The following is a 25613-nucleotide window of genomic DNA, read 5'->3' as shown; positions in this document are numbered from 1 at the left end:
GGATTTGATCAAAACACCTTATATGCATGTATGAAATTCTCAATAAATTAGCTTTTTAAAAATTATGGGGGCTGGAGAGATGGCTCAGAGGTTAAGAGCACTGGCTGCTCTTGCAGAGGACCTGGTTTGGTTCCCAGCACCCACATGATGGCTAACAACTGTCCACCACTCCAATTTCAAGGTCCTGATGCCCTCGTCTAGCTTCCATGGGTATTATACATATGTAATGCACTTACATACATGTAGGAAAAACACTCATACATATATGATTTAAAATTTTTTTTAATTTGAGTAATTTTTACAACATGTTCTTTGGATCTAGTCATTTCATACTAAGGAATCTATATTAAGAAAACAATTATAGTCAAAGGGAGGGGGCGATGCTGACCAAAACACATTATATACATGTATAAAATTGTGAAAGAAGAAATAAAAAATTATTTTGAGAAAAAGAAAACAATCATAGTTGCCTCCAGAGAGTTGGCAGTTGTGGAATGACTTTTCTGGGAAAGCCTTGTTACAAATGAAATCTTACATGACCTTGTAACAAAGTTAATCTTATGTTTTGAGATTATTTAATGCTATTTCAGCTTGTTTACAATGTAAACAATTTTACTAGTCTTGGGCTCCTCTTATAAGTTCAATATAGAGCTTTAATTCCTCATGAACTTTCTCTGCCTCTGACCCAGAATAATGTGTGTGAGCATGTGTGTGTGTTGTGAAAATACCAAGAACTGAGAGCAACAAATTATCCCATTATGTTACAAGTGACAGGTGGGATTAGACTGATAACATGGTATTATCAGTTGTGTGTGCTGTCCAGGGTCAGTAGGAATTAGGAAAATCCTCTAATGAGACAGGGTTCCTCATTCCTTTCCCGTGTCATGCTGGATATACTGGTTCAATAAATAGAAAGTTCTTGGTTCAAAGAGAACAGTTCTGAGAGAAATCAGAAGGAACAAGTTCTCAGAACAGATCGGCTCACTCCTGATTGTATCCGCTGCCAAGGGGTCAAGCTGTCTCTGTTTTCAGCACTGCTGCAATGTGCCATCTCTCCTCTGCAGGCAGTGAAGTGCTTGTCTCAGTTGTGTTTGTCCTTCTAAAGCACTAGAAATAAGCCTCAGGGGTCTTTGATTTTATCCTCTCTTTTAAACATTCTGCACAGGGGACAACATCCATGGCTTTAATTATAATCCACACATCAGTCATTGGCCAGTACAAGTCACCTACTCCAAACCCATCTCCTAAAACCCATACTGATATATTCAACTAATAATATTCCCATGTGGATGTTTTCAAATAACTCAAACTCAGTGTATTTAAGTTGAATACACAAATTTGTCACTTCTATGTTCAATAAGACCCACTAAATCTCCTGAGCACAAAACCTGAAAGTCACCCAAGTCTCTTCCTTCTTGCCTGTATATCAGATTCCATATGTCATTAAGTGATGTTGGTTCTACCAGCACAATGTCCCTAGACTCCAGAGCCTAGAGTAAGAGGTAGTTTATGTATGCCTGTGGAACTGCCCTTCGTAAAGCAGCACCACAGAGGACTTACTCTTTCGGTCCCTCTCCATCTACTTCTTGGTTTCATTGCCAGACTCAATTTCTGGAGGCTGATTTGATTTGAACCTGGAACTAGGTCTTGTTCTTTAATTCCTATGTTCCCTTGTTATCACTAGAGAAGCTATAAACTGTGGCTATCTTAATCCAGAAGCCAGAATCTGAAGGGAAAATCTGATTTCAGAGCTGGCTGAGTAGACTCCCATTCCACACTGTCCCAGCAGAGTTCAAATACTACATACCGTTCATCCACTCCTCCGATTTGGTGCTGAACTCGTAGGCTGTCATCCACAGCTGCTCATAAGGCACTTTGTTGGTCATCAAGGTTTGAAGAAGAGGAAAGGAACTCTTATCCTTTTCCAACAGCTCTTCTTCCTTATTGATCAACTGTGAGAGAAGGGGGCTGCTGTCTGTTGGGTGGGTGGTTCTCTTGAACCCCCATGACAAATTCCTCAGCACTGAGAAAGCCAAGTGGAGCAGGACACCCATTCATTAGAGAGTAAGAGAGGAAAATGGGGGCAGACTCCAACAAGAAGGTCCTTCTGCTACCTCTGAGGGCCATGGTACCTGAGATCCAGTTCCTAGAAATTGTGTGATAATTTGATGCTTGCTCCATCATCTTTGCTCCCAATGTACTATAGGCCTGTCTCCATTTTCATAATTCCTACATGAACTTTACATGTTCATATGACTGTTTACCAGCCTACTTACTTGACTTGCCTTAAAGGCAAGAACTTTAATAGTTAAAAATAACTTGCTAGCTGACCTTGGAGAAAGTGGCTTCATGTCTCTGAGTCTTACTTCTCCCACTTTAAGTAGGGATAAATGGGGGTAACGAACTCCAAAGGCAGTTTGCTCCAGGCATCAAGTGAGACAGGCACATGAAGCCTTTTGCACAGCACCAAGCACATAATGGATACACGGTATACATAAACAGTTATCTTGCTGTAACTTCTTTGTTACTTACAAAAATCTGTTGAAATGTAGGTGTGTGCAAACAGGTAGTTGATATCAATGGAAGAAATGGCCAATCAATCAATACTGTGCACCTGACAGGTGTCAGGTTTGTAAAACCAAGAACGAGAATGACTGGACCTTAAAGTCTTAAGTCCCCATCCCAAGATTCCAAACCTCAAATTCCACCAGTGCCAGATCCAGGTTCTTAGAAAGCTCATTAAGCTTTTCCACGTTGTTTTTCACTTCTTCTGTACCCATCACTTCACGCTTCCTAAAACCTTCCAGTTCTTTGCCATAGCCTTCAAGCCGCAATTCAAATTCTGAGCACCTGTAAGTGAAGACAGCCTAGTTGCATCTGAGCTTTCTATTTTCTGCTCTTTCAAAATTATCAGCCTGGAAAGAATATGATCTTCTGGTACCTTTCTATCTCTGTATCTTTCTAAAAATAAATGAAGAGGAAAAAGTAAATTAAAGCACCTATGATCCATCTATTGGAGATGGAACTCTATGAATCTATTAGTGATTAAAAATTTTCAGATATTTTCCTGTACATATATATATATCCTATGTACATTGCGTATTGTTTATTCATTCAGCCATTAGCTATTTATTATTCAGCTAATATATACCAGAATTAGGCAACAAAAAAGTATTTGTGAAATATGCTATTATTTTCTTTATCTTCATGGAACAGGCATTTTAGTTGGGAAGAGAAACAGACAATTAACATGGAAGGAAGGAAGGGAGGGAGGGAGGGAGGGAGGGAGGGAGGAAGGATGCATGGATACATGGATGCATGGATATATGAGTAAATCCATAAATATAGATGGATGAATAAATCATAGAGATATTCAGATATTCAGTAACAAAGGCCCTAAGGAAAATAAACATAGCTAACAATTACCAGATTGCTTTGTGATCACTGCTCTAGAGAGTGATCATGGAGACTTTTCTAGATTTACCTATTATATCCATATGACCAACAAATTAATTTGCTTCTTCCTTTACCTAATTTAGGTAGGATGATCTAGAGTTTAGTGGATAGGATTTAGAGCCAATCAGATCTCATTCAAATGTCTACTTTGATATTTAATATATATGTGATCTTAGGCACATCACTTAAATTCTCTATGTTTCAAGATATGTAAAGAAAAAAGTATCAACTTAATAGCAAAGTTAACATAAAATTGTTCAGAATTGAGCTCAGTCTATCATAACCATTATACAAGTATTTGCTGTCATTGACTGGAGTGGAAATCTATACAGTGGTTTTTTCTTCATTAATTTCTTGTATTTCCAGCACTTGCAGAGTATCTGGCACATAGAAAGCAATCAATAGTCATTGAATGAATAAGGGAACTTGTCACTAAGAACAGCTTTAGTGACATCCCATAAATTTTACTCTGATCTTAAAGATACTCAATTTTGTTATGGCAGTTTTAATATTTTTTCCCTTAAGAGCAATTTAAGAGAGTTAATTTTCAAGTGACTTTATTTGGATTCTCTTTCTAATTATACTGTGTGGGAAGCAGCCTCTGATATGCTCCTGGTGCTCATGCCTGTGTGATTGGCTCCTTTGAGTTTGGGCTAGGACTAGACATGGTAATTCAGTTCTTAGAATGGACAAAGGGATGGGGTGTCACCTCCAAGACACTTCAAGTTCACAGAAAGGCCAATTTCTATCTTGTTCGTTCTTTCTCCCTGTCTCTCTCTTACTCAAAGGAAGATAACAGCTATGTTTTCACCTCCCCTGTGGAGAGGCCCATGTGTCGAGGAGTAGAGCCAAGGGCCCATAAGGAGCTGAATCCTGCTAACAATCACAGAAACAGGCCCAAAATTGGCTCTTCAGTCAGTGGCCCTCAGACCACTCCATAGCCTGGGCTGGTATTTTGATTTCAACTTCACAAGAGACCTGGACAGAGACATACAGCTGAAAGGCACTTGGGAGAGCTGACCTACAGACACTATGAGATACTACATTCTCATTGTTTTAAGCTGCTATGTGTGCAGTAGATAACTAAAATATACTCTTACATCATTTCTGCTCTTTAGAACTTTTTGAGTACTAAAACATGGCCAGTTTTTATGAATGTCCTATGGATATTTAAGAATAGCTATTTTAGGGGCTACAGTGATGGCTCAGCAGTTAAAAACACTGGTTGTTCTTGCAGAAGACCTGGGTTCGAATCCCAGCACCCACATGGCAGCTAACAACTGTCCATAACTCCAGTTCCAGGGGATCCGACAGCCTCTTCTGTCCTCCGCGGGCATTGCATGACACGGGTGCACTTACCTACATGCAGGCAATACACGTATACACATAAAATAAAAATAATAAAATATATGTTTTTAAGAAGAATAGCTATTTTATACTGTAGGCTAAACTTTTGAGATGTTATTGTGAACAAAACGTTCCTGGAAAGAATGACACCCTACACTGAACCTTTTACAAGGCTGATTTTTCACTGAAATTTCAATGATTGTGAAGAGATTGCAATGTTGCCAGTCCAGAGCCTAATTAAAATTTATCTTGGATTATCTTTAGCCCCCTTGCCTACCTCTGTGTCTGCTCTAACATCCTTGTGACTGTCTGGTGAAACCTTTTGGTTTGGATTATATTTGGAGTGTATTCACAGACAGCTAGTTTGCATCTACCAAAAGACTAACAATGCCATCAGCATCTGAATCTGAGCACAGATTTCACTGCTTTGCTGTAACCTGACTACCTGAGAGATTTGAAAAATGCCTCGATTTATGACTCTTTGTTCTGCTACTATAAAAATGTTATCAAACTGTTACCACATTGGAACACTGCATTTGGGGTAATCTGAATCTCTGTTCCCATGCCATGGTCACTCATTTTTGGCTCCAGAATAAGCTCTGAGAGGTTAGATGGTGTTTTTGTGTTGATATTATATATGCAGAGAGAGAGAGAGAGCAAGAGACATACCCTGCCAATGAGTGAAGACTGCCACTCACTTCCATTATGTCCTTAATTCATCTATTTTAATTATGCACTAAGTTGTGTGATTCATATATAAGAATTAATATCATCTTTATTTCACTTATCTAGGTAACCATCTTTGAACCAATAATATTTGACTGTATCTGATGAATATGGTTGACTCCATTTCCTTTTTTTTTGTATTAGTTTTCTTTTTTCCATTTTCATCTGTGTGTGTGTGTGTGTGTGTGTGTGTGTGTACTATGTACATGTGTATATGCATGTTTGCCTGTGCATGGCACATGTGAACGTGGGTGCACACACATATGAAGGCCTGCGGTTGATGTGGGAAATCATCCTATATTGCTCTTCCTCCTTATTCTTTGAGACGAGGAATCCCAATCGAACTCAGAGCTCTCTGATATAGCCAGCTTGCTCTCGAGACCCCTGTCCCTGCCTTCCAAGGCTGGAATTACAGGTGGCTGCCACACCACATACATTTCACATTGGTTCTGGGGAATTGAACACTGGTCCTCATACTTATGAAGAAATTATTGTTTGGGGGAGTTGGTTCTCTCTCTTTCACTGTGGGATTGAACTCAGGTTGCTGGGTTTGTGCATCAAGCACCCTTACTCACTGACCTACCTCACCAGTCCATTTTTCTTTGCATTTGCATGCTATACTCTTGCTTACAAAAAGCTTAAGGTCCTTGATATCAATAAAAAAAGAAACAGATATCAGTAGTAAGATTAAACCAGTTTTTAAAACTTCATGTGAAATGAGAGGATGGAAGAACATGGTAAACGGCTTCTTAGAGGTGTAATCAGCAAACTTTAGATTTGTGGACAAATGATCAAGCTTCTTTAATAAGTAAATTAAAAGTGGGGGAAAAGGAGTTGAAGGGAGTCAGGTGATTAACAGATTAAAAGAAATTTACGAGACACAACTAATTGTGGTAGGCATTCATATTCAATTTCTGATTCAAATAAATAGATCATAAAAAGAAAAACAAACCCTTTTGGTTCCCAGGTGAGGTTTTTAATGATTTCCTAATGCACTTATGAAATGGAATCCCAACTCATTACTGTGACTTTAAGGATCTGATTCTCTTAACTTTCTAACCACAGCTGAACAAGCAGCCGCCTCTTCCTGCCTTGGAACCGTTGCCCATGCTGTCCAGGTCGGTACCCAGCTGCTCCCTCCTGCTTCACACCTTCACTTAACCTGCTCCTTCTCACCAAGTCTCTTCTGAAAGGAGCCTCCTTTACTTGCCTGTTGGAGTCAATCACTATGCAGTTTCTGCTCATTTTCTTCACAGAGCTTCTGAATCAACTGCTTCATCATCCATCTCCCCATTGACTGTGATCACACATGGACAGGGACCAGGTCCCCTTTGTCCTCCGTACACTCTGAGAAGAGGAATGTGACAGGACCACAAGAGGAAGAAGGGCAGATGGCCCTCTCCCCCTCCTCTCTCTCTCGTGTCCTCCTTTTCTTTCTCTTCCTCCTCCCTCTTCTTTTTCCTCTCCCCTCCTCACCCCTCTTCCTCTTCCTCTTCTTCCTCTTCCTCCTCCTCCTCTTCTTTCTTCTTCTTCCTCCTGTCTCTTTGTGTCTCTGTCCCTGTCTCTCTCTCCTCTCTCTCCCACCCCTCCTGATTGTTCCCCAAGGTCTTACAGATTTAGTAGCACAGAGGTGCTAGGAGAAGGCCACCTGTGTCTCCCTCTGTCTCCACTCCTGGTGGGGGAAGCCTTCTGTTTTTGCTTTGTAATGAGCTGTTATTTTAGATTCTGGTAGGTATTAAATATCCTAATTGTGAAAAAAAAATGAGCACCTACCACACAGAAGCATAGTGCTACTGTCTAAGTCTTCAAGGCTTTATTTTAAACATTCTCTGGCATTCTCCCTGAATCACCTTCCCTTCTTTTCCCAAGATGCCAAAGGGGAGAGTAGCTCACACTCCTGCACTATCCATCATTTGTTCTAACCAACAGGAAGAGTGGGGGACAAAACTAATTTTCCTGTTATTTATACAACTACAGCAGCAGTATGCCTTTTTGTATTACCAAATTTGTAAATACTATATTCACATAAAATGAGAAAAGTCTGCTAAAACCGGTTATGGGTTTTCTTAGAGGGCAATGATGTACAGACTCAGTGATCACATTAAAATATTAAAATATTACTAGTATCTTTCTTTGAAATTTCTTATAAGTACTTAGCACATTATCATGCCTAAGGTATGTTATATCATATAAATATATAACCATATATATGTATTTCATATACTAATCCATTCAGAAAATCAGGTTGAGTAAAGGGCTGTACTTGGGACACTGAAATCAAGAGAGAAAAGCAGGAATCTGAAGATGGTGATTGGCCACAATTCTGGAAGGAAGTGGAATTCATTCTGATGATCAAAGAAAGAAACTTAAGTGAAGGGCTACTCACAGGGATGCGTACTGGTAGGGTTAAAGGAACTGCTATAGTTAGACTCTGTAAGGGCCTTTGAAGGTTACAGCCCTGCCCTGGTTCCTGCTTTGCTCTCTCTGCTTCCTCGCCCACCCTGATGTGAACAGCTTTCTTCACACACTCCTGCTGCCATGTGAACTGAACAGTCCTGCCAGGCCTTCTGCACCACAGTGCACTGAAGTCCTACGAAACCATGAGCCAAATGAAATCGTTCTTCCCTTACATTGTGTTTGTCAAGTATTGTGGTCATAATGACACAAAAATAACAAATACAGGACCAGATGCTAGTGAGATGCCTAGCAACTACCAGAGGGAAGTCGTTATGAACCCTGTGGCTGAGGACAGTGAGACCTGGAACTGGGGAGAGCAGGCACTGTCATTCAGAGGGATATAGACACCAACCAGTGCCCAGGGCTAAACAGGGCAGGAGAAAAGAGGAAGCCCTTCAGGCACGCTCTACCTCCTGAAGGGCCATTGCCAAGACCCAGCCTGGATCCCACAGTCAAGGGAACCAGGGGGCTGTAGACTGAGCATAAGATTCTCAGACAGTGAGTGGGAGAAGAAAGGATTCCAGGGTGGGGTGAGCCAGCTAATGGAAAATGCTTGACGCTCAATCCAAAAGTTAATGTGACTTGGGAAAATGAGGTTGGCTGTCTTGAAGAGGAAACAAGACTGTTTCCACAGAAAAGATCTGGATACACAACTATTGCTCAGCCTATCTCATAGGATACTCTCATGTTTGATGTGAAACCATAGACAGGATGAACATTCAACATTCTTCTAAAGGAGGCCTGAGTCTGGGGCTGCCACACTGAGCCTCTGCTGATAAGAGCTCAGGCACCAGCTGATGTGATGAAGCTGGGAGTCTCTCCCTAGGAAGCAGAAACCCAGAACTTTTCTCTCAGTGCCCGTGACAACTGTTCCTGCTATTCCCAGGGCCATGCCCTGCACATCTTAACTTCATTAGCACTTACTGCCTCCAATGATACTTATGGCAATATTCTTTTTAAAATTTTATTTATTATTTTTTATTTTACGTGTATGAGTTTATTGCCTGCATGTATGTAAGTGTACCTATGTCATGCAATGTCTGCAGAGGTCAGAAGAGGGCATTGGATCCCCTGGAACTGGAGTTATGGATTGTTGTTAGCTGCCACGTGGATGCTGGAAGCTGCCACGTGGGTCCTCTGCAAGAGCATCCAGTGCTCTTAACCACTGGGCCATCTCTCCAGCCCATTTATGGTAATATTCTAACAGCATGCCTTGCGGTGCTTTGGAAATCAAGGACATTTCTCACCCAAAGAGGTCACTGTTAAAAGGGAGGAGGAAGCTCACAGTTTTGGAATGCCTACACCATGCATTGGATACCATGTGGACACAATCTTAACCTCTCATTTCACGCTTTAGCACAATGAAGTAGGTTCTAATGCATCTTGCATTCCAGATGAAGGACGAGGGCCTGTTTGTAGTTAAACAACATGGTGGGGATATGGCTTTCAGGCATGGACCAAGATGACTAATCCTAGATATCCTGTGGGCTATGAGTCGGGACAAAATGTCTGACACTGGACGTCTGGGATCCCAAAAGGAACAATGATGTAATCTGTTATATAATGCCTTTTAGCAAGAAACCAACTTTGTGTGATTTCCCATAAAAAGTCCTTGGGACCAAGGGCAGGTGCTCTTGCCCAGCGTTCACCTGTGCAGCCTGTGTGCCCTCTCCCAGAGAATATAAAACCTGTCTCGGTTAGGAAGCCCAGAACTGGGAGGGTTAGGGGTGGGAAGGTCCTGGAGGTGAAACTTAGTCTGATATTGGATGTGAGGAATGATCTATGTAGGGGGCCCCTAATCTATGTAGGAGGTCATGTCCCAGAAGGGGGGTGGGGCAGAAGAGGAAAAAAATGAGTGAACTACAGTTATAGAGCCAAACGTGAAGAGAACTGGGATAGTTTGTTTGGGAGGTCACTATGGTCCCCATCGTAGCATTAGAGGTTTATAGAAGAGGGTCAGCAAATTCCATTGGGAAAGATAAATCAGCCACATAAAGGAAACAGGATGGCACTTTCCCAATAATCCTGGGTTCCAGGGTCTCACCTTTTGGACAGGGGCTAGGGAGCTCAGGCCTCCTTAGTCCAGTAGGTGTAAGAGAAAAGTCTCTTGTATGGGCAAGCAAAGGCTTCAACCGAGCTGACAGTGAACTGCATCCACCCCAGTGTCACCATGGGCTCTGCTTAAGAGAGGGGCTGCTATCATTTCTGAGTGAAGGAAACTTTTCTTCAGGTTGTTGAACTGATGAAGAAACATTAACCTAATGTGGAACTAATGACTTTAGTATAACTGTGTTCTGAATGCTAGATGAAGTACAAAGGACTGTATTTGACAAGAACCTTATGTACCCCTAATAATAAACCTAATAATAAGTGTGCTTGTTGATATATGTAGAAGTAAAAGGACTTTGAAAGCATCTGCTTGTACTCAAATCATAAAGGCTACTCTGAGCTCAATTTCAGGCTATTAAGACAAGGTTAGCAATCACAAAAACCAGTTTGTGATCTTAAGGAAATACCTGCTGCAATGTGTCTTATTTGTTAGAAAAAAAATAGCTAAGATTTTACTGACATCAACAATATATCATGTTACTGGGGAATGCCACAACCCTTGGCCACAATTGCCGAAATATCTGCTTTTGTAAAAATGCTGACCATTTAAATTTCTTATAAAGTCTAAAGGGCATGTATGCTTCTGTGCTGGAAGCTCCAAATCCACCATTATGTTACTGCCACAGGATGGCATGAAAAGTCCTACAAATACTTGTATGTATTTCTGATCTGGGCAGTTCCTCTGAGGCCCATGCTAATAAAGGATAACTTCCTCTGAAAAAAAAAAATGTCTGATTTGCCAGTGGCTCCATGAGTCTTCTTTAGTCTTCTGGTTCCCCTGGACCCTCCTTTCCTGGCCCCTGAACTTGGCCTCCACAACCAGCCTCAAGGAAATGACAAACCTGCTCCAGCTCCTTCATCTGACTAACAGAAAATGGCTTTGCTTCTGGCTGGACATAACTGGCCAGGCACAGGAGAGGCTGCATATGTACGTACATTGTATAGGAACCTCTCATAGCTGTTGTTCAATTTTGCTGAAAATCAAAACTGTACTGAAACAAAAATCTATAAATTTAAAGATAAATCAATCCATCTATCAGGATAAATTCTAGGCTCTGGAGACAGTTTCCGTTTAGGTAGAGACAAGGTTTAGGTAGAAAAATAGACGTTTTTTTATAACTCCCTTGAAATCTGAGTCATATTTTCAAGATATCAACAAAATGGGTTTACCCTTCAGCTCAAATTCCCACTGTATGCAGAAGCCCTCTTTTAACACATTTTTCTCTTATGCTTATAGGGATTACAGCTAAAGTTGGAAGACAGGGAAATTGGTGTGAATCTATACTTTATAATGAAATGTTATAAGCTGGGATGTGTGTGGTATGGTGTGTGTACGGGTGTGGTGTGGCATGTGTCTGAGTATGTTTGTGCGTGTATGTGTATGTGGTATGCATTGTGTTGTATGTTTGGTACGAGTAGCGTTTTGTGCATGTGGTATGTGTGTGTGTAGTATAGTGTGTGGTGTTGTGTGTATATGTGTGTGTGATATGATACATGTCTATGTGTGGTGTATGTATGTGGTATATTGTGGTGTGGTATATATGTTTATGTATTGTATATATGTATGAGGTATGTATGTTTATGTGTGATACATATATGTGTGGTATGGTATGAGTACATGTGGTATAGTATATGTGATGTGTGGTATATGTATGTGCATATGTGAATGTGGTGTGGTGTATGTGTGTGTACATGTCTTTGTTATGTGAATGATACTTGACTCCCTTCACATGACATTGCCAGAATTTTTAGTATGTCTGTTTTTATCTGTCACCGGGTTAAAGTCTTAATTTTGCAGTCAAATATACATCCATGCATTCATGTCTAGAATAGAGCATAGTACACAGTAAAACGCCATAATAAATACCCATAGACACATAATGACTGAATATATGATTACAGCCACAACAGCACTACCAGGTGCGGAACAGACAACTGCTCAGCCCCCTACCATGCCTTTATCTTCCCCATCCTGTTATCTCCCAGCTCCTGGGCTCCAGCATAAGACTGGCATTTTTGCTATCACAGTTGGTGGAGGCTATTATTACATGCCATTATGTTTGCCTTTTCCCTCTGCTCCTCCAAATTTCAATTATTCAAGGCAGGGAGGAGAGGCATTATCTGGGGCTACTACAGCGATGCAGGTTAGAGAGAACATCCCTCTCCCTCTGTGGGAAACAAGAGATTTCCCTCTCTACCAACTGACTTTGACCTTTGCCCACATGCTACTGTGTGTGGGGAGGGGTGGGGAAGCTAGGCAGAAACAGGAATTAGGGTGGGTGTTCGGTTAGAAAACTTGGTCTCATTCCCAAAACAATCCCAGACTCTCCTTGTACCTTTTAATTAGGTCCATCTCTGCCTGATCCCTCTTATTAAGGAGCAGGTTTCGGCTGTTTTCAAAGACATCTTCTATCTGCTCTGGCCACAGGAACAAGATGCTGTTCAGTTTAATGTCTTCTTCTGAAAAACACACACAGTCCACTGTAGGACACTGTCCAGGATGTGGGGGATTGATTCAGAGGACAAGAGGTCAACAGAAGTCCCACTTCTGTGGGGTGGCAGTAAATGAACAGACTCAGTATGGATGAATGAAAACCAGTGTTTACCAAGCACTTACTAGAGAGCATATTCGAAGACAGAATTACCATCCTCATTTTACAAATGGATAATGAAGTCCTGAAGCCATGTGGTCAAGGTTACATTGCTAGAAGCCAAACTTCAGTTCTAAGTCCAGCTAATTCCACAGCTATGTTCTAACCCTCTGCTTCACTGGCTTCTGATGCTAGGTCTGGGAAGAGTCAGAAATATGGGATGGAGATCTAGTTCCACACCTCACACTACCTCACCTCATCTGAAATAAAGGCAGTAATAGTGTCAGTACCACATGCCCTGCCCCTTATAGCTAAGCCAACGAAAATGTTGTTTCCTTGTGGATTCAGGAGGTAGAGACCAACAAGAGCGTGGTTCAGGGCACCGTTTCTGGACATACGGGTGGCTGGTGAGGGGCTCACTTTGCACTCTCAGGCCCTGTCTTTCCCTCCTGTCAACGCTCTCCAACATAACACATTATGAATCAGGTAGTTATAGGTGTTTTCAGAATGAAAATGATTTGTGAAGAATACAGGAACTTTTCCTTTAGAATCTGGTCCTTATTTCAAAATTCCAACTTGACCCAAAAAGACTTTACAGGGTCTGAATATTTTGTTTCCTTCCAAAATATACACTAGCATGAAAGAAAACACTCTGGTCCTTCAAAGCTAGGACTACACTAAGGTTATAGATGAGTGAGATTTACCAATTTATCACAAGGATTCTACATTTGGAGTGACTTCCACAAACATCATACACTAGATGCCAAAATAGGCTCCTACGAACTAGGGATCAAATCTTTGGATATATATTCTTTTTGTCCAACAGGATGCCCTTCAGGTGATTCAAATTTCTGCATAGAAGAGTATGAATTCGTACCTCCAACACACAGGGACACTTGGAAGGCAGCTTTTCCAGAACTGAGTACCTCTTTTCCCCAAACCTTATTCCTAAACTCTGACTCCAGAACGTTTGTATGTCTTATATAGAAATATAAACATACATATGCATATATCTGGTGCCAGACTTACGGGGCAAGTCTGCATAATCCATCAGGAACTCTAGTCGCTCACTTGCATCTCTAAGTTGCCTTCTGAGTTTGAACACAGTGACGTCACTGGATTGCTTTAAGAATTTGATGAGGAATACCAGCTCTGTGGTGTTGGCAGGAATCTCACTGACTTTGTCTGAGATGATGCTGTACTGATTACAAATGCTACAGAGAAAGAAATGGTTACCACCACCACCACCATCTAAAATGATGTTCTTATAGGGCCCATCATGCTAAACAGATACGGCTCCTAGTTAGGGACTAGAAAACTGTTTTCCCCATTTTCCTGTAAATCTTTGGTGGATCAATACACATACATAGCCACTCCAGAGACAGTAGCAGTAGAAACAGTGATAATATCTGACATGTACTAAGCCCTTACAAAGTACTATGTCTCATTTTAATCACTGACATGCATTAACTTTTTTAAAAACAAAATGACAAGAAGCAGACCTATTAGTATCCATGTTTGATATTCCATCTTAATGTAAGGAGATCCCTCCATAATGAAGCTGATTGTATGGCATTGAGAGAAAAACATTAAGACAGCTCAGCAAATGATGCTGAGAATTTAGAATCATTTTTTAACTCTAGTATTTGTTTTATTATATAAGTAAAAAAACTTATTTACTCAACTCTGGTGTGCATGTAGTTTTTCATGATTTCTAACTCATGACCTTGTGAAAAAGATGTTTACTACCTACACTATGTCTACACAGTTATTTTTAATGTATATTTTTATTGAATTTATGTGCATTTCATACAATAAATCTTAATCATATGCAGACCCCCTCCCCCATCTGCACCCAACCACAGCCCCACTACGGGATTTCATGCATTCAGTCACGTATGTTAAGGCCCATCGAGTGAAACTTTTGTACCCAGGTGTCCTTCAGTGCATGTCATCCACTGTGCAGATGTATACTACTGCATCTGGTTTTTGTGGGTCCTGGGGATTTGAACTCAGGTCTCACACTTGCATGGCAAGTACTTTACCCACTGAGCCATCTCCCTAGTCCCCTGTGTAGTTTTTCTTGAGAGTTCCCTTCTTAACCTGAACCCGAACTCCTTGTCATCCTCATTCTAGGACAGAAAAGACCTGAAAAGGCCCAAATTCTAGTCATGTTTCCATTTTTTGGTTGGTATGAAATATCACCAATGTTTGCACAGAGATGCTTTTCTTTTTCATGTGTGTATGTGTTAGGCATGTTTACATATGTGGGGGCACATGCGTGTAGGGGGCACTTGGGTTTGGTAAGGTACACGTGTGTGTGGATATGCGGGCATGTGGAGGCCTGAGATTGATGTGGGGAATCATCCCCAGTCTCTCTTCCACTTTATTCATTGAGGCACATTCTCTCAACCAAACACAGACCTTGTAGATATGACTAGTCTTCCTAGTTGGTTCACTTTGGGGATTATCTGTCTGCCTTCCCAGGCTGTAACTGCAGGCGGCCCCCACACCCACCTGGAATTTATGTGGGTTCTGGGGATCCCAACCTCAGTCCTCATACTTGTGCAGCAAGAACTTGACCACTGAACCATCTCCCCAGCTCAATTTTTCTTCTCATAATCTTATACCTAGTATTGGTTTCCCGGTTTACATCCACTTGATACTGAATGAGACGGTCTTTAAGATTCTGGGCTCGCTCACAGAGATCATAATTGAGGGTCATGGCATCAAGGCAGAACATGGCCAAAGGCACAGTAATGTGCATGGATGCAATTTCATTTCTCCTTTTTTTTATGCTATTGATTTTCTGTAAGAAGAAGCACATTCAGTAGTTTAATCGGCCTACAAGCCTCTACTCCTTGCCCCAGCTTTCCCCTTGGCCAACTCTTGTTCAATACTGAGCCCTTGCTGCTCAAAGAGACACACTGACTATTCACGGGATTGACTGCAGCACACACGACCAGGGCGTCCCCTACCTTCACGAAGTCCTCAATTTCATGATTTTCTTTCAGGAATGCAGTGATGCCTTGCTCTGCTGTGTTATCCAGTAAGTCATCATATTTTTTGTATACATTTAAGTATCTTCCATGTTGAGGAACAGAATTCAAACACACAAATACAAGTCAATGAATAAAATAGGCAAGAGTGGCTATTAAAAATAGACAACAAGCCAGGCGTGGTGGCGCACACCTTTAATCCCAGCACTCGGGAGGCAGAGGCAGGCGAATCTCTGTGAGTTCGAGGCCAGCCTGGTCTACATAGTGAGCTCTAGGCCAACTGGGGCTACAGGGAGACCCTGTCTCAAAAAAACACACACAAAAAAAATAGACAATAACTGGGTGAGGTGTCGTACACCTTTAATCCCAGCACTCAGGAGGCAGAGGCAGATGAATCTCTATGAATTCAAGGCCAGTCTGGTCTACATAGGGAGTTCCAGGTCAGCCAAGGCTACACAGTGAGACTTGGTATCAATCCCTCCTCTGCCAAAAAAAAGACAATTACGTTTAAAAAATGAACTCAACGAGGAAAGGAAAATACAGTGTGACAAAAGGGCCAATGAACTTGAAATTAAGAATTTTAGCTTCCAATTCCAATTTTATGACTTCTTTCCTGCACAAACATAGACAAGACACTTCGTTTTTCAAAATGCAATGTCTTTGATTTTAAGTGACTATAATAATCCAAGACTATCATAAATCTTAACTATAATAAATTATATGGAACACTTAATACTATGCTGACGTATAGTGAATGTGAAATAAACATTAGTACCCAGCCTTCCTTCTAGCTCAACATTCCACATCAAATTTTAAGATAAACATTTAGAATTAATTAACCTATGGTATTTGAAATTGAGTTCATCTGTTTTTCAGATATGAAAAATGGCTGAATGAATTTCCTCAAATTGAAGGATGTATCTAAGATGATATGACTTAAAATAAGGTTTAATTAACACAAAGGTGGTACTGAGTAAGCAGAATAATTCAGTGAAGCCCCGAGCTACACATCCAAGAGAGAGTCAAGTCATCAGAGACTCCGACACGGAGATGCAAAGAGAAGCTCATGACTGTCAGCCTAGAAAAGTGTGTGTACAAGACCCCCAAGAATGGGAACACAGGGGTTTCAAATGGATATGAGACTATGATTTCTAGATGAGATGAGCGGTATTCCCAACCAGAGGTGATTTTACCCTGCAGGAGATTTGAGGCAGGTCCTACTGGTACATAATGGGTGACTAACGGAGATGCTGCCACACAAGCCCTACACACAGGACAGGCTCCATCCCCATGATACAGAATTTTTTTCCCACTGAAAATGTGAAGAAAACACATTTGCATCAAAATTTATTTGGTGGAGGCTAGGTGTGGTAGCACACACCTTTAATCCCAGCACTCATGAGGCAGAGGCATGTGGGTCTTTGTGACACCAAGGCCAGCCTGGTTTACATAGAGAGTCCAGGCCAGCTAGGGCTACAAGGAGACCCTGTCTCAAAAAGTCCAAAAAAAAAAAATGTACTTGGTGGCAAACTGTGAACAACTGCAAGTGATCACTAGTTTAGAGGATCATAAAATGTAACTTCCAAACTGAAGATGCTTTAAAAGTGAAAGGAACGTTATAAACAATCACCATGGAACAACAGGTATATAGTTTGACTATCCTACATAAACTCGGGCATCTGGTCACCCTGCCCCAGGGTTGCTTGACTGCATTCTGTTGACATTTCATAGCAAAAGCTGTCCTAAACTTATGAGACTATTATGAGAATATTCACAGATCTCACTGGGTGTGGTGGTAACTACCTGTAAACCAAAACAAAATATGAAATACATTCATGAGTATAACAGCAGAAATATGAATTTGTTTCTCCAGATCTTACAGACTCTACAGAATAATATAAACTAGAAGCAAGGTGTGACTCTTCTAAATTCCAGAAATGTTAAAATCCCAACATATATCTGGCCCTATGGCTTTCAGATAATGGAGACGGCTCTGCAATTGCATTTGAATCCTGGCTTTTCCGTTTGTTTGCAACCTAGCATTGGGAAACTTGTACTCCTCACCTGAAAAATGAGGATAAAGTCATACCCAGGTAAATACTGGCCATTGTTACTACATATGTGCTTCAGATGTGTGAGAACAGAGATCACTTATTTGATGTTCACTAATAACTAAAAGTTCTACTAATAAAATTAGAATTAAACCCACTTACTTGTGAGGGCCGACTTGATTTTTCTTAAATACTTCAAAAGCCTGATCCACGAAGTCAGAAACAAGGTTTTCCTTAGCATCGACAGTTCCAAGAATCAAGTTATATCCTTTCAACTCTGGAAACAAGATAGATTCCACCTAAAGAGAAGGAGGTACTCTTGGATATTGCAAGACACCCATGGACATAAGAAAGGAGACGGGAACAGAGTGTAGTGTGGGCCTGTGGTGGACTTGTTTTGGAGATGCTAGCTGCCTCTTTACTGCTTTCCTCTTGGACAGTGGTAAAGCGATCCTGCTATTTCTCCTCCCTCTACTGACTCTCTCCTTCCTGCCAGGATTTCTCTTCTTTCAAGTCCTTGAACCTCTCAAATCTCAGGTTCTTAGAGAATCTTCCTGGGCTCCCAAGGGATGTTGGGTTTCTTTATTTCTTTATTTATTATTTTTATTTTATTTGTATGAGTGTATTGCCTACATGTAATGTAAGTCACCCATGTTGTGCCATGCCTGCAGAGGCCAGAAGAGGGTGTCGGGTCCCCTGGAACTGGAGTAGGAAAGTTGTTAGCTGCCATGTAGATGCTGGGAATCAAACCCGGGTCCTTTGCAAAAGTAGCCAGTGCTCTTAATCGCCGAGCCATCTCTCCGGCCCTGGATTTCTGTTTAAATCTCACCATCTGACCTTCTGCTTGGCACTCATACTTTCAATTAAATGAAAAAAAATAGGCTTTTGTGAGCCCTGAAATATAAATATCATGAAGGGCTGGTGTGTGTGTGTGTGTGTGTGTGTGTGTGTGTGTCTATGTCTATACATATGTATGGAGACCAGAAGCCAGGAGCCATATACCTTAGTTTTTGACACAGGGTCCCTGGGCAGGTCAGCAAGACCAGAGATCCTCCTTCCTCTGTGTTCCAGGCACTAGAATTACAAGCATGTCTGGATTTTTATTTATTTATTTATTATTTTTATTTTATGTGTATGAGTATATTGCCTGCATGTGTGCAAATGCGCCCATGTCGTGCCATGTCCACAGAGATCAGAAGAGGGTGTTGGATCCCCTGGAACTAGAATTATGGATGGTTCACCACTGGGTCATCCATCTCTCCAGCCTGTGTCTGGCTTCTTTACATGGGTTCTTGAGATGGAACGCAGGTCCTAATACTTGGGCAACAAGCACTTTACCAACTAAGCTCTCTCCCCAACATGAGGGGGTGATTCTATTTGACTTTATTGCTGTGTTCTTGGGGCTTAGCAAGAGCTTGGCAGTTGTTATGTGCTCATAAGCAGCAGGTAAGTGGACAAGTATATATATGATGGCGCCCCTCCCTCTTACTACTCCCTTTACATCTCTGACAAAAGCTATTGGAGACATGGGCTCCAATTCTGACTCTATTGCTAACCAACTCTATACCCCTAGGACATTACTGCTCTCTAAATCTCCATATTCTCATCTGTAAAATCAGAAAGATGTACTAGATTGCACTCTAATCTCAGAAAGAAAAAAAGAAAACTAAAAAGATATGGCTTTGTGATCATAAGACACAAAGAACACCTTTTCTGAGAAACTCTCCAACTTCTGTGTGTGCACACACGCACTTGTGTGTGTGTGCGTGTGGGTGTATGTGCATGGAGGTGTCTTCCTTGATCCCTATCAACTTTATTTTTTGAGAAGGGGCTATTTTTTGAGTCAGTGTCGCTCACTGAACCTGGAGCTCACTGATTGGTTAGATTAGCTGGCAAGTGAGCTTGAGAGAACCCTGTTTTGGGACACTCCCTCCCTCAGCACTGCCTTTGTAGCAAGCATTTTATCAACTGAGACATCTCCCTAGCCCCAACTCTCCAACTCCTTAATAACGTGTGTGTGTGTGTGTGTGTGTGTGTGTATGTGTGTGTCCAAGAATATTATTTGTGTGACTCCTGCAGGTTCTCGAATTCTGCCCTCTCTGCTATGAAAATGTTCAGCAACTGGCCTCAGCAAAGATCTTGAGAATGCTTTCCTAGGTTCCACACCTTGTAAATTACATATAATATAATGTATTTATCATCTATCTATCATCTATCTATCTATCTATCATCTATCATCTATCTATCTATCTATCATCTATCTATCATCTATCTATCATCTATCTATCTATCTATCATCTACCTACCTACCTACCTACCTACATACCTATCATCATCTATCTGCCTTTGATGAGAAAGCAGAAGAAAGGGGAAATGAGTGCAAATAAATCTTTGTCTTCTTTGGGTAACACGAAGGCTTTAAACCAGAAGATGGGCAACTTCTTTGCTGTGGTTGTTTGTGGCCAAAGCCTAAAAGCAAGGAGATAAGAAAGTAGCATTGCTCCAGGGTGTGGACGGAAGGGTTTAGGGCAGAACAGCTGCTTTCTTCCACAGACATCTCTGGCTTTAGCATTCCCTGGCAATGCTCAGTAGAGAACTCTGCCATCAGGGGAAAGGCTGGCCCTAGTGGCCCCTTTCCATGGTAAAATATACACTTTCCTCATTATGAAAGTAATGCAGGAGAGATATAGGGGGAGTTGGAGGTGGGAGTGGATAGGATCACAGTATTGTATACATGTATGAAATTCTCAAAGAATAAAACAGTTGTAAAAAGAAAGCAATGCAGTGGCATGGCCAGAACACCGACTTAAGTTTTACATGTTACATTTCCTCATTTTATTAAATTTAACTTTAGGTTTGCCTCTCCTTCACCTCTGCCATTTCAATATGGATTATACCACGCTTGTTTTCTGGTCTGTATTGCTGTAACCAAATCACCATAATATTTACTTCAGTTTCCTCTGGTGACTCTTTCTTACTGATATGCCTTCCTTTTACAGCTTGAATGTTATTTATTTTTGAAATTATTTCTGGGGCTGGGGAGATAGTTAAGTCAGTAAAGTCTTGCAAGCACGAGGCCCAGAATTCAGATCTCTAGCATCCACATAAAAGCTGAGCACAGTGGTGTGCACTGATAATCCCAGCACTGGGGAGACTGAGACAGATTCCCAGAGCTCAGTCAGCCTAGCTGAATTTATGAGCTCCAGATTCAGTGAGAGACTCTGTCCCAAAAAATAATGTGGAGAGAGATTAAGAATATACCTGACACCAATCTATGGCCAACATAAGCATACGTACACACACACATATACACACACACACACACGTGTACCCAGGCATGTGTGCCTACATGATACATGTACACCCCTGCATGAATACACATATATACCACATGAACACATGCACACACATACACACACATACATGTGTATCTACACAGACACATGCACACCCCTGCAGAACATGTACATATAGCACACACACAGATACACACACACATACACACATGACAAATTTGTTGAATTTTGTCTTGTAACTTTTGTTTTTGAGGCAGGGTCTTACTATATAGCCCTGGTTGGCCTGGAACTCACTATGTAGACTAGGCTAATCTCTAACTTATAGAGATCCACCTGCCTCTGCCTCCCAAGTTCTGGGATTAAAGGTATTTGCCACTACATCATGCCTCTTGAAACTTTTAAATTTTATTTTAATATATAGGTGAGGCAAAATGTTTGGAAACTGTCCATCTGTTTCTATTCTTGTATACATTCTGTAGATATTCAACCTGAGGGACTTTAATTTTCGTGAGTTCAGAGCTGAAAACCTGAGAATTCTAGAGAGGAAGCCAGTGCTGTCAGCCTCACTAGATGGAGAACTCTGTCTGGTTTCTTCTCACTCTGGTAAAGGCATTTGTATACAGGCAGGACTGGATTTCAAACCTGGTACAAACTGTGACTTGTGTATATGCTGCCTTGGCATTGCAATCCACTCCATCTAGCTCCAGCACCTGCCGTGCTGTTTGCAGTGCCAGTGGCTCACAGCAGCTGACTCTCCACCCAGCTGCTTGTAAACACTGCCAATCAACAGCAGAGAAATAGAACGCACGGAGTGTATACTTTATTTGTCCCAAGCCCCACACTTATCCCTTCAAACTATAGATACTTCTCTTTCATTTCCTTCCTAGGGATGTCGGTTGTAAGAAAAGTGCCTACTTTCCTCCCTTTCTACACCATCATTTTCATGTTAACCAGGCTTGGCTGACACCAAAGTGCCAAGTGTAAGGATTTCTAGTGAAATTGGAGCCTTTGTGTCATAGGTTTCCCTGCAAACTTAAGCTGTGTGTGTGTGTGTGTGTGTGTCTGTGTGTGTGTCTGTGTGTGTCTGTGTGTATGTTTGCATTCCTCCCCCTCATTTCATCTACATTTTATTTCTGTGTGTGTGCCATGCACATGGATGTGTGTACATGTGGAAGCCAGAGAGAGGTTGGCACTGGGTGTCTTCCTCTATCACTCTCCTCCTCATTTTTTGAGGCAGGGTCTTTCACTGAACTTGGAGCTCACTAATTCAGATAGACTGGCTGGCAAACCGGCCTTAGCCTGTCTCCACCTTTCCAATGCTGAGACTGCAGGCATATGCCAGCACATCCAGCTTTCACCTGGGTGCTTGTGACTGAATTTAGGTCCTCATGCTTCTGTGATTTGCACTGTACTGACTAAGCTATTGCCTCAGCTTCAAACTTCAGCTTTAATTATAATCTCTTAGAATGTTCTGAGTATAGGATTATGAAGAAAAGGAACATGAGAGATAGCAATAAATACCGAGTGAAATAGAGAGGGGCTGGAGAGATGGCTCAGCCATTAAGAGCACTGACTGCTCTTGCAGAGGACCTTGGGTTCAATTCCCAGCACCCATATCCCAGCACCCATATGGCAGCTATGAACCATCCTTAACTCCAGTTCCAGGGGAATCCGAAGCCCTCTTCTGACCTCCGTGGCATTGTAGGACATGGGTGCACTCACATGCATGCAGGCAATACACATATACACATAAAATAAAAATAATAAATTTTTAAAAAAAGAGATAGAAGAGAGAGGAGAGAGAGAGAGAGAGAGAGAGAGAGAGAGAGAGAGCTCATAGATCCCTTGCCCATGTGGGACTAGACATGAGCTGTCTTGTCACATCAACCACCCAAAGAGAACTGCAAAGATGTTAAGTCACGTAGCCAATCTTGCCTGGGAGACAAAGTTTACTAGTAAGTATCTAATTTGATTAGCAACTCCACTCTGGAAAGGAAACTGCAGAAGTTGAGCCAGGAAGGGAAGGGGTTTTGTTTTATTTTCTGTCTCTAGAATCCTTCACTGGCAAACAAACAAATCCATGGAACTTCAAAACAAAGTCAGATACACTTTAAAAAAAATCTTCGGCATATTACTCATGAGTTAATAGCCTAGTACAACCTACTTTTTTTTTCTTTCTTTTGGGGGCTCTCTATGAGAAGGAAACTCTTAATGTTGTTAGAATCACAATTCTAGGCTGCATGGATGTATCTTTATGGCATATGTAATCTTTCTGAGGTCAAGGGGTGCATTCAGGAGGTGTCCCCAAAATAACACGCCCTAACTGAATATATATATATATATATATATATATATATCATGATTTGTGTACTCAACAACTTGATTATTTCTTTAGTAAGTGGATACAAATGTAGATGAATGATTAGGTGAACACTGTACCTTGGGAATCCCATCAGAATGCTTAATAATTTCCAAGAAGGAATCGTTTATTAGTTTCCAGCAGTCATCAAAAGTTGGGTTGAAGACAATACTGGGTTCACGAACTTCAAGTTTGATCGTGATTAACTGCGGAATGAAGAACTGCATCTCTTGGTAGGGCTCTTTAAAATCATTTCCATCCTTTGGAAGATAGAAGACACATCAAACCTCACAAAACTTGACTTTCAAAATTTGTAACACAGCCTTAGCACCCCCTGAGCACCAAGAAAGAAAGTCAACACCTGCTTACTGTTAGTGCTTAAAATAGTCTACCCTGTCCTGAGCACTTACATATCTTCTCAAGGCCTTTCTGCAGGGTAGTTTATTTTGCTTAGTACTTCACGCACTCTAACTTCTAAATCCTTCTCAGCCTTCAAAATTAGCTCCCAAACCCCTCCTCCGGCCTGTTTCCTTCATTTCTGAACTTCCATATTTCTACTTCCTTTGTGTTATTTTATTTCTCTTCTGAAAGAATTAAAATCAACACTTTACCTTCTCTATTCTAAACTGAGGGCACGATCTGCGTCTGATCCATCTCTTTCCTTTAAAATACCTGCCAGCAATTGCACATAGTAGGTGCTTAATAAAAATGGGTTGGCTGAATCCAAAAGAATGAACAGTTATCTGTATACTTTAAATGGCATTGCTCATGGGCACATGATGCATTCCAGTACTCAAAATGTCAATTTCCCTACAACAGAATTACTGACAAGGAGCTATCCCTAAGTGTGGTGGTTCGAATTAAGAGTGTGCCCCATAGGCTCCAAGGATTTGGACATTTTGTCTCCAGCTGGTGGTGCTGTTTTGGGAGGTTTTAGGAGGTGTGGCTTTGCTGGAGGAAGCCTGGTACCATGACATGGGGTGGGAAGGGGTATTGGGAGTTCATAAGCCTTGCCAGATTTCCAGCCTTTCTCTGTTTCTTGTGCCTGACTGAAGATGTGAGTGCTCAGCTTTCTGCTCCTGCCCCATGTTTCCCTGCTACAATGGATTCTTACTCTTTTAGAAATGTAAGCTAAATAAACTCTTTCTTCTATAAGTTGCTTTGGTCAGTATTTTTATCACAGCAACAGAAAAGTAACTAATACACTAAGCCTCCATGAAATTTAGTAACCTCAGCCCTTTCATAAACTACAGTGCTTCACGCAGTTCCCATGGGGCAGCTGTAAAGGATTTGGCTTTAGAATTTTAAAAGAAAGACTGGTAAACATCCAGTAAACATCTATAGTGTATCAAACATTCACAAATTTCCGCTTCCTTTAAATAAGCAAATATTTTACTTTTCTCTTTGTGTGGAATTTTAGACAGACATTTCATGCCACATCTGGAATGAAATAAAAGTTTTTTTCTACCTAAAAAAGTAGATGCACACAATGATAGCCACAGAGTGGTCCTCTTTAAGGTGTCATTGCAGTCCAAATCAGGATATAGTTAGATAGATAGATGATGATAGATAGATAGATAGATAGATATATAGATAGATAGATAGATGATAGATAGATAGATAGATAGATAGATAGATAGATAGATAGATGATAGATAGATAGCTATGTTACCTCATCCGTGGTCGGTTCCTCTCGGAGGTCTCTGGGGGGATCCCGGACGAGCCCCCAAATTTTGTACCCCATCCACTGGACCCCCCAAAAGACCACCGAGGACCCAACACACCAAAATGCAAAAGCAAAGGTTTATGGTTTATTCGGGCTTAAGCTCAGGCTCTCAGACTGCACCAACTCAACGGATCCATGCTGAGAGCCCAGAGTAAGGGACAGTGGAGACTTTTACAGGTTTTAGACAAAGTGGGGGGAGATACCAAAGATACATTTTTGTTGGTTCAAGGAGTCCGCGTGCGCCAACATAATTTTAAACCGATTGGATATATAAGATGCAACCCTGGAAGTTTCTTATTGGTAGGTGCTATTCTCAGGGCTGTGGAATGTGCTGACTGTTACCTGTGGGGCCAGGAGTCTCTGTTTTTACCTTATAGGGCAGTTTTTATGCTCAGGTTTGCTTAATCTATAGTTTCCTGGAATGGGGGTGGGGAATAGCAGGTGGGGGTCAGGGCATGCCAGGGTATGTCTAGGCATGTCTAAAGCAGCAGCTAAG

At 41.3% G+C, this 25613-nt stretch overlaps 1 protein-coding gene across 1 annotated transcript in view; it reads right to left on the bottom strand.

The window, feature by feature from the left end:
* The window catches only part of Dnah3 (dynein axonemal heavy chain 3), a 232141-nt gene that overhangs the window by 170480 nt on the left and 36048 nt on the right, over positions 1-25613 (bottom strand). Inside the window, exons 11-18 of the mRNA XM_029568678.1 lie at positions 23472-23651; positions 17899-18035; positions 15665-15770; positions 15317-15495; positions 13716-13900; positions 12432-12555; positions 2697-2850; positions 1808-1952 (exon numbers count right to left, since the gene is read on the bottom strand). Coding sequence (XP_029424538.1) covers positions 1808-1952; positions 2697-2850; positions 12432-12555; positions 13716-13900; positions 15317-15495; positions 15665-15770; positions 17899-18035; positions 23472-23651 — 1210 coding nt within the window. The remainder of the gene's footprint in view (positions 1-1807; positions 1953-2696; positions 2851-12431; positions 12556-13715; positions 13901-15316; positions 15496-15664; positions 15771-17898; positions 18036-23471; positions 23652-25613) is intronic.

The sequence above is a fragment of the Nannospalax galili genome, unplaced genomic scaffold (genome assembly GCF_000622305.1).
Source record: "Nannospalax galili isolate Female #2095 unplaced genomic scaffold, S.galili_v1.0 scaffold381, whole genome shotgun sequence".
Taxonomy (NCBI): Eukaryota; Metazoa; Chordata; class Mammalia; order Rodentia; family Spalacidae; genus Nannospalax; species Nannospalax galili.
This window is presented reverse-complemented; position numbering and strand designations above follow the sequence as displayed.